General features: G+C 43.5%; 2 protein-coding genes and 1 non-coding gene across 4 annotated transcripts; all 3 read left to right on the top strand.

Moving 5' to 3' along the window:
* Positions 1–1,195: 1,195 nt before the first annotated feature.
* On the top strand, positions 1,196–1,268 carry trnak-cuu (transfer RNA lysine (anticodon CUU)). The gene has a single exon. It is a non-coding gene; the product is annotated as a tRNA-Lys (tRNA).
* Positions 1,269–1,752: 484 nt separating this feature from the next.
* On the top strand, positions 1,753–5,698 carry LOC130551106 (uncharacterized). Of its 2 annotated transcripts, XM_057328660.1 has the most exons (8): positions 1,753–1,863; positions 3,000–3,145; positions 3,222–3,308; positions 4,123–4,215; positions 4,411–4,485; positions 4,574–4,734; positions 4,771–4,804; positions 5,381–5,698. In XM_057328660.1, the coding sequence occupies exons 2-8, from the start codon at positions 3,002–3,004 to the stop codon at positions 5,696–5,698; spliced, it is 912 nt and encodes a 303-aa protein (XP_057184643.1). In that variant the 5' UTR covers positions 1,753–1,863; positions 3,000–3,001. The 2 variants fall into 2 exon arrangements, with proteins under 2 accessions (XP_057184643.1, XP_057184642.1); XM_057328659.1 differs by having other exon boundaries at positions 4,574–4,804.
* Positions 5,699–5,757: 59 nt separating this feature from the next.
* On the top strand, positions 5,758–8,892 carry LOC130551105 (uncharacterized). Its single transcript, XM_057328658.1, has 7 exons — positions 5,758–5,879; positions 6,071–6,398; positions 6,472–7,276; positions 7,381–7,590; positions 7,678–8,411; positions 8,553–8,657; positions 8,781–8,892. Exons 1-7 carry the CDS (start codon positions 5,758–5,760, stop codon positions 8,817–8,819), a joined length of 2,343 nt encoding a protein of 780 aa, XP_057184641.1. The 3' UTR covers positions 8,820–8,892.
* Positions 8,893–9,178: the final 286 nt, after the last annotated feature.

The following is a 9,178-nucleotide window of genomic DNA, read 5'->3' as shown; positions in this document are numbered from 1 at the left end:
GTATGCAATTCAATAAATTAAGAACCGTGTTCTGAATCCATTAAATGAGCAGTGTAAAATATGCATTACCTACACAAACCATATGTGCACAATTACATAATTAATAATAACAAATATTTTAAGACTGTTACCACTTATCCTGCAAATTGTTGCATAAATGACACAATTAACGGTGTAGTGTGAAGCATAATTTACCTTTGCCAAACAATGTTCTGGGTCTTGTGAATCCATGCTACGATTTATCCTAGTTTTGCGGCCCATACTTATTTCATTAACACTAATTTAAGTTATACAAGAACTGTAGCCTACTTTAAATCCAAACGCTGTGGGTTACACAGCATTTCAGCACCGTGGGCAGCGTCTGAGTGGGGTAAATCGCATAACGTGAAAACGTTTAATGTTGCTGAACCAAATTATTAGGCTAAATAAATTATTTTGTCATCGATATCAAACATTAACATGGTAACAGATACGTTATAGTCTATGTTCTGAGTTTGTCGCTGCCTTGAGTTAAACTCTGTGAATTCTGTTTCCGCAATGCTTGGAGTCCTCACAGTGTGAAGTCGGTGCGATGACTTTTAAAATGTGAGCTGATGGCGTTGACGTGGAAAGGATTGCGTGCAGCTGTTCTGGCAAGTTTAGAGTAGCGTTAAGCCATGAATGTTCACACGAACACTTGGAAACACTTACATTGACTGTAGAGTATGTATGCATGAAGATGTACAGTAGGTTGAAAAACTGCTATAATTGTTTTTTCTAATGTTTTTTTATTGCAGGATGAATTGGATGCAATGGCTTGTGTGTGGGATTCATTTGTAATTCGACCTTCAAAAATTGAGTGCCAAGTGGAAGACCCAATATCATGTACTGGCCCTAAACATTCTAAAGAACAGCTAAAGAAGTGGGTGGCGTGGCTCTTTTTTAACAAATTGCAGTGCGTTGGCCGCAATCGAACTGGGGTCAACTGTTGGAACTTGGAGCCAAAGCAGGCAGCTGTCGCTCGAACAGCGACTTGAACCCTGGACCGTCAGATTAAAAGTCTTATGCTCTACTGGCTGAGCTATATGGGCTCGTGGAGGGGTTCGCATGCGTTCTTCTGGCATGCCTCATCCAAAATGATGGCACCCTACAACAAGGGAGACTCCGCTTGACCGTTTGACAGTGCTGACAGACCCGCACCGAAAGGCAGAGCGAGGCCCGGCTAGCTCAGTCGGTAGAGCATGAGACTCTTAATCTCAGGGTCGTGGGTTCGAGCCCCCCGTTGGGCGCCAGCGCTGCTCCTGTCAGGGGGCCTTTTTAGACAACTTCCTCACCCTTCTGTTTCCGAAGGGGGTTCTCTGGAAAGAAGCGTGACGCTGCTACGTCTTTGGTCATTTAGTTTTGCCACACTTTTGCACTTTAATTCTGAGTCAAACGGAGCGACGTGTCCGAGGAAAATGTCACGGCAGGATGCGCCGCTATCCCATGCTGACCCGACTTCCGTCTCTGTGGTGCTACCTGTTTGCGTGCTCAGCTGTGTACTACGTCCAATCAGGACGTGCTTTTTCATTTTTTCTGAGCGAATGGCGTTCTCCTGCTTCATCTTTGCGAGGATTCCCTGGCCAATCACGCGTCGTATCTTCTTCTTTGCTGAGCGAATCGCGTTCCCCTGCTTCATCTTTGCGAGGATTCCCTGGCCAATCCCGTGTCGTATCTTCTTCTTTGCTGAGCGAATGGCGTTCTCCTGCTTCATCTTTTCATCTTTGATCAGCCAGTCTCCGCGAAGAGGCGGGGCTAGTTTTTATTCTCAGGTGTTACTGTACCTCTCGGAACGTAGCGGATCGGCAAGTTCATTAAGTTAATTTCAACAGCGAGAAAAGCAAGGTAAGATAAACTGCTTTAACAACAATAAACTAATATATATTTACATTTTCTAGCTTTTTAAAGAATTAATCTTGCGAATAAGTAGGGTGTTTTTTTGCGTTATGATCGCGATCTTGATGTGCTGGCATTCTGCAGCACTTTTCGTGTCACTGTCTTTTAAGATGAGCTACATTAACATTAACAACAAATGCATATATATTTAACATTTTACAAAGTTTTTTTTTGTGTGTTCTATTGCGACTGTGATGTGCTACTACAGCACTTCTTATTTTACTGTTATACTGTCTCCTGTGATGAATTAAGTTACTTGAACGACAATAAAACATTCGTGGATTTTTATTTTTCAGTGTGCTTCAAGACGTGTTTTAAATAATGAATGTGTTTTTTTTTGTGTTATGATCGCGATTTTGATGTGCTGGCATCCTGCAGCACTTTTCGTGTCACTGTCTTTTAAGATGAGCTACAGTAACATTAACAACAAATGCATATATGTTTAACATTTTCTTGTGTGTTATGATTCATTAAGTTATTTTTAGTGTTCTATCGTGATCGTGATGTGCTAGTGTACAGCACTTCTTATGTTACTGTTATACTGTCTCCAATGATTAACTACATTAACAACATCAACAGATGCTTATAGTTTTCACTTTTTTCTCGAATTCTATGATGCATTACGTTGCTTACCCTTTAGATGAAAAAAACATGGTTTTACTACAGTTAAAAGCAAAAAACCATGGTTACTGTAGTAAAACCATGGTTTTGCCCTGAGTAATCAACTTGTACCACAAAAAAAAAAACATGGTTAATTTTCGTATAGTGTTATGATCAATTGCTATCTTGATGTGCTTAAAAACTGCAGCACTTCTGATGTTACTGTCTCCTATGATGAACTAACAGTTATATTAACAACACTAATACTGTAGATTCGTGTATTTTTAGCTTTCAGTGTGCTTTAATGTGTTTTTTATATCATTATCGATCATGATACTGGTGTGTTGTTGTTAAGAGTGTGTAACTGTGTTTCTATAATTATAGAAAACAGAGTAATAAGTAGTCAAGTCATGGGCTAGTGTTATGTTACTAATCAGTTTATGTAATCAGTAATTCTAATTCTAAACATGCTTCAAATGTTTCAGAGATGTCTAAAAAGTCACACAAGGCCTTCGGGGACGATGAGTGGATGTCCCGTCTGCGACGGTTTGCCAGCACAGGGGTTTGGCCCTCTGAAGCTGGCAACAGACCTGCTCCCCGTCAGAAGAAGTGGTTTGAACTCTTTCAGAGGGTAAGTACTGACAAAAGTTAATGAGAAAACATGCTTAAACCCATTTAACCTAACCTAGATGTCTTTATTTGCACAGATAGATAAATGTCCAATGCAGGTCCGTGGCCAGGCAACACTTTTTGGTGGACCACAGAAATGCCTTTGTGGATTCCACACGCCTAAGGTATGCATGTCAGACGTTCAGGTATTCATCTCTTTCATGTCACGTCACACTAGGACCACACAACCCTTTTTGTGACAAAAACTTGTATGCCTTCAATGTGCTCTGCTGTGGGATTCAAAAATGATCCCACAGAGATTTTTATGTTTGTAAAGCTCAATAAAGTCATGCTGCTGTTTACATCCCTGACCATAGATTACAATGTTTGCTTTGTCTAGTCCCATAGCTCATGCAATGATGAAATTGCGGGGAGCACAGAGGTAATTGTGAAAGTCTCTCGATTTTGCTCCATTATTCAGAAAAAAATGTTTTGCAAAATGCATTTTATTTTTACTTCAAACCGTTGAGATGTCAGCATCCATTTCTCATATCAATAATATTTATGTTACAATACTGTAAAAGGCTGTATTGATTAGTGTATACTTGTAAATAAAAAAGCTTCATAACTTGAATATATGTTATGTGTACTACTGTGTCAATATAAAAGACAACAAACTAGACGTATCCTCAGATTACGATGCACATGTTATATTTATGACCTCTTAACACAAAAACACAGCAAGAAATAAAAAAAACTAAAAAGACCAGTTATTACTGATTTTCTTTTTATTGAGTGTTACACTTATAAAGCTTCTCCTACTTCCGCTTCTGCCCTCAGACTCTCGCTGGCGTACACAGATGGATTGTGGATTGAATATATGAATGTCTATGAATTATAGATTTTGCGATGCCTGTGCTTATTTTGATCTTTAAAAAATACCATGACTGAAAGGTGATTAAAACCTGCTTTCTACACTCTTGATTGTTCTTTTACCAGGCCACAAGTGCTCCACCTGCCTCCACTCCTACTTCTGTCCTGGCCTCTACATCAGCACCAACCATTTCACGGCCTGCACTTAACTCATCAATGGTTACATGTCATTTTAATATTTAAGTAGATTACCTACTCCACAAACAATTACCTATGGAATGTCCCCAAAGCCTTTTATTGGTTGGCTGGAAGATTGTTTGTGTATTCTTCAATACGGAATTCATATCTTCAAATTTCCTTTGTTTGTATGATTTTACATGAATGACAATCTGTTCTGTCATCTCCCTCCTTTAGTTTACAAAGAAACGATTTGGAGGATCCATTAGTTCAGCAGCCAAACCCAACCTAAATATACCAAGGCGGATCCAGGTAATTTCAAAAAGACCTTAATATGTTTTATCATTATCACCGTCATTATTATGTTGATGTTAATAATGTGCAATATTTATATTCACAGCCTGGTAGTCATAGTCCGACTCCTTCAGCCAGTCAGTCACCTGCAGCCAGACCACCTCCTTCAGCCATTCCTTCTCCTTCAGCCAGACCACCTCCTTCAGCCAGACCACATCCTTCGGCCAGACCACCTCCTTCAGCCAGACCACCTCCTTCAGCCAGTCCGTCACCTGCATCCACAAATACTACTTCAGCCGGTCCTTCTCCTACAGCCAGACCTGCTCCTACATCCTCAGTGAGTACCCGTCTATTTGTTCCGGCATCTGTAATTACATGTACAGTACATATGGGTAAATCCATAATTGGGGGTACATTTCACATCAACCAAAAATTACAGAACAAATATGCTTTCTTAATAAAATTACTGTTGGTTCAGTTTATATATTTGATCAGTGTTACTTACCTGCTAGTTGACAAGCTTAATCATTAAACACCAATTTGATATTACAAGAGAAAGGATGTTTTCCTGGTGAATTCGTCAACTGCGTTTCAGACAAACTGTGTGCCACTTCACTCTGTGATTAAGCTCTACACTTCTAACACATGCTAATCATCTAAGCGTTCTTTTGTCTGTTCTGCCATATGTACAGAAATTGTTTTAAGATAATTTTAAGAACCAGTTATGCAGGCGTCCAGGAACCATTTTTAAATGATAAATCGGCCTTTAAGTTAATTTTGTTAAAAATATATAATTATCATGAATGGACACAAAATGTACCCTAAATTATAGAATTACTTATATGCAAACTTGAGAGAAACAATGTTGTAATGTTTATATTACATCTCTACTTTTTCATTGCTTTTGAATGAGGAGCGTGTTGCCTCTTCTATGCCTGGCCCTGCTTCTGCACCCACCACTGCTCCCGCAGCCGAGCCAGATCAATTTTGGCTGCCTCCTGAAATGAGGAAGACGATCCCATCACAGGATCAGAGGTGGATTGCGTCTGCGCTTTTTCACGCTGGCAGACTTCGGACAGACTTGAAGCTCTGGTATGAGCCACCAGTCCCTTCTCTCATCTACCACCAGGCTCCATCTCCAGACCGCTTTTTTAACCACAGGCTTCTGGTATGGATGCCCTACCACTTGTGGAGGTTACACTGCCCTGTCCTACATGTGGGAAGTAGTTGACTGGCAATGGCATCCACAAGAGAGCAGGGAAGGTCCTGGACATCGACAGGTACTACCTTATGGTAACAGAGACTCTCAGGTGTACTGTTTGTCGCCTGAATTACCTGTCTACCAGTCAGACTGTCCTGGACCAGCTCGACTTGCCCCATAGAAGACTGTTTCGTCTGATCTTGACACAGAAGTGAGCTACAATCTACACACATTGTAGAGAATCTTGTAATGAGTTTATAATATTGATGTTAATCAATTAATGGTTAACAATAAAGTATATATGCAGAAATGTGTCATGTAAATTAAATGCATAGCAAAATGAAAGTGTTTTTAATTTAGCTTGAAATAATGAATGAAGCAAATCTTCTCTTTTGCACAAAGGTATGCGTGTGACGTTCGTGTCATACGCATGCTGAGGGAGCGGACGCTGGGCAACAGCCCCACCAGACTGGTGAAACAGCTGAGGGAGAACCATGGGGAGGAGTGGCTTGACCGCTTGGCGCACTATATGGAGGAGTGTGCTGGTTTTGTCAACCGCCCCAGCCTCTTACCTGTCGTGTGCCAGAAGCCTCCGGAGCCCATCGACGTCCCTACTAGCAAGTGGCTGCTTTCAGTTTACGGGAGGGACATTGTCAGCTGTATGGATCATGTCAAGGCTTGCATTACTTCCACGTTTGGGACCATTTTAAAAATGGACTCTACAAAACAGGTAATCGGTTGACAATTTTACTGGTGTTTTAACTTTGTGAAATTTGTATTATCCTTAATTTTGTTGATTTTAGATCACAAGAAAGTTGGCAGGCACAGCCAGGGGAACAGCACAGTGGCTGACTTCTGTTGGTAATGAGACAGGCCAAATTCTTATCAGTGTCCTGACCGCTCAGGAAGGTGCGGCACTAGACACCATGGTCTCCGGCTTGATTAACAGGTACAGCCAGGCTGCCGTGGCTCCACCAGTGCTGCTGTACGTGGACTCTGGCTGCTGTGTAGAGAAGGGGCAGAGCAAGCTACAGGCCAGATTTGGAGGATGGCCTGACCTCAATATCAGGCTGGACATCTGGCACTTCATGCGTCGGCTGGCAGTGGGCTGCACCACTGATGCTCATCCTCTCTACCCAATCTTCATGTCACGTCTCTCAGCATGTATTTTGGAGTGGGACCCACATGATGTTGCTTTGTTGCGGCGGGCAAAGAGAGAGCACCTGCAGCAGGAAGGTTTGTCTGTCATCACCAATGACCTCGTGAACCGGCGGATTACCAAGAAAGAGCTGGCGCTCTATTGCCGTCGTAGGACACGTGGGGTGGAGTCCACAACCCGCCACATTGACAGGCTTCTGCAGGAACTCAAGGGGGAGAAGGGGAGAGATCTGATGGGGGTTCCTCTGCTGGACACAGTGAGGATGGAGCACATCTGGCGTGTTCAGATGAGGCATTTTAAGTGCATACAGGATTCGCCTGGTGTGTCTCTCTTCACAGAGACGGGCACCACCACCACCAAGGGAGGGATAGTTCTCACCAAGTACAGGTGTGCTAGGGGCTCGACCTCCCTTGAGTCTTTCCACTGCCATCTGAACAGGATCATTCCAGGTGTGTGGCTCATTGTTATTGCAGTATAGTACATATTCATTACAATAAGATAAATAATGTCACTTATCACACTTTCATGCTTTTCATTGTTCACTTCTATACAGGAACCAGTGCTAACACACTGAATTTTCAGTTGTATCTCCTGGAAGGCCTGAACAGATGGAACCAAGACCGGAGAGCAGCGTCAATCACAGAGAAACCCTCCCCTTTTCTCACCTACTCAGGGCAGGTGGTGCAAAGCATTAACACTAACAGCCTAAACGTTTTTGGAGAGAAGCTTGTGCCCACCTTCCAACCTCCTACAGAGTACACTGGTAAGACTCTCACAGTGCATTGTACAGCACAGGGTTTTATGTTAATGAAAGGAATAATTGTTTACTAATCTGCATTCTGTTTTTCAGGGGAACTACTTGGAGTGGACTATCTTCTACGCCAGACCGGGCAGCCACTTCAGTCAGTGGATGCTGACTCTGAGCAGACAGACCAGCTGCTGGAGGAAGTGAATGTAGATGAGCAGGATGAGGGATTTGAGGAGGATGTCAATGAGGACCCTACGCTGAGTTTCCTCTCAGAAGATGAAGCTGACTGGAACCCACCCACAGTTCAGACTGCTGCTGCCTTCCAACCTGCAGCTGACTCATCGCATCCTGCCTTCTCCCAGTCTGCAGCTGCTGGATCATCCCAGCATGAATTCTCACAGTCCGCTGCTGCTGGCTCATCCCAGCCTGACTTCTCCCAGTCCGCCGCTGCTGGCTCATCCCAGCCTGAATTCTCACAGTCTGCCGCTGCTGGCTCATCCCAGCCTGACTTCTCCCAGTCTGCCATTGCTGGCTCATCCGAGCCTGTCTTGTCCCAGTCCGCCGCTGTTGGCTCATCCCAGCCTGACTTCTCCCAGTCCACCGCTGCTGGCTCATCCCAGCCTGACTTCTCCCAGTCCGCCGCTGCTGGCTCATCCCAGCCTGACTTCTTCCAGTCTGCCGTTGCTGGCTCATTCCAGCCTGACTTCTCCCAGTCCGCTGCTGCTGGCTCATCGCAGCCTGACTTCTCCCAGTCTGCCACTGCTTCATCCCAGCCAACTACATCCACAGTCCTGTATGCACAAGGTTCCCCCTCTCAGGACCCTGAGGAGCTTTTGGTATGTACATTTCACAATAGGAACTTGCCTAGAGCAGAAATTAATTTGTAATACAAAGAAATAATTGATACTACCATTAATATTTACGTCAATTTACTAATCTGTTTATTTTCTTTACCATTTCAAATGATTCCGTTTTAGGCTGTGGATGAGCAAAACATTCCAGGAATGGACCGGGTGGACAGACTGGCTGAGTATTTGGTAGAGCTGAGGACAAGCACATGGTTAACCCTCAGCAGACAGCAGGTTAGCAAACAGTCATTAGCAAAGTCCTAAAAAAATCATTATTCAAAACACAGTGTGACTGGACTATGTATTTTATGTTTCCTTTTAACTCATCTATGCCTCTATACTTCTATTGTTCTTCAGGTTGATGACAATTGTGTGCCTTTGGCAGAGCCTGCTTGACTATGACAAGCAACGGGTGAAGTTTGCTGCTAGACACCAGGACAGGCTGACCACAGGGAGTTTCAGGTCTCCAAAAAAGAAGGCTGTTTTCACCCCTGGAGTGGACAGCCTGAAACGATGTGTGTTGGGGTCCACAGCTTCACCTGCCCAATGGCCAGACTGCTGTCGTCTTGTGGAGGCTCTTTTCATCCGGCTCTGTCGCATACATTAAAGTCTGAAGAAGAAGTGAACGTGTTCGCTGAGTCGCTGGTCCCTCATTTTACATGATTACCGCAAGATCCGGCAGCTGATCCTCTCTAACGGTGCCGTCATGCAAGACACTAATCTCCAACTGGTGGAGATCAATCAGACCACTTTGG

The sequence above is a fragment of the Triplophysa rosa genome, unplaced genomic scaffold (genome assembly GCF_024868665.1).
Source record: "Triplophysa rosa unplaced genomic scaffold, Trosa_1v2 scaffold63_ERROPOS2374434, whole genome shotgun sequence".
In the NCBI taxonomy this organism is placed as follows: Eukaryota; Metazoa; Chordata; class Actinopteri; order Cypriniformes; family Nemacheilidae; genus Triplophysa; species Triplophysa rosa.
The sequence above is the reverse complement of the archived record's forward strand: the minus strand, read 5'-3'. Positions and strand labels throughout refer to the sequence as shown.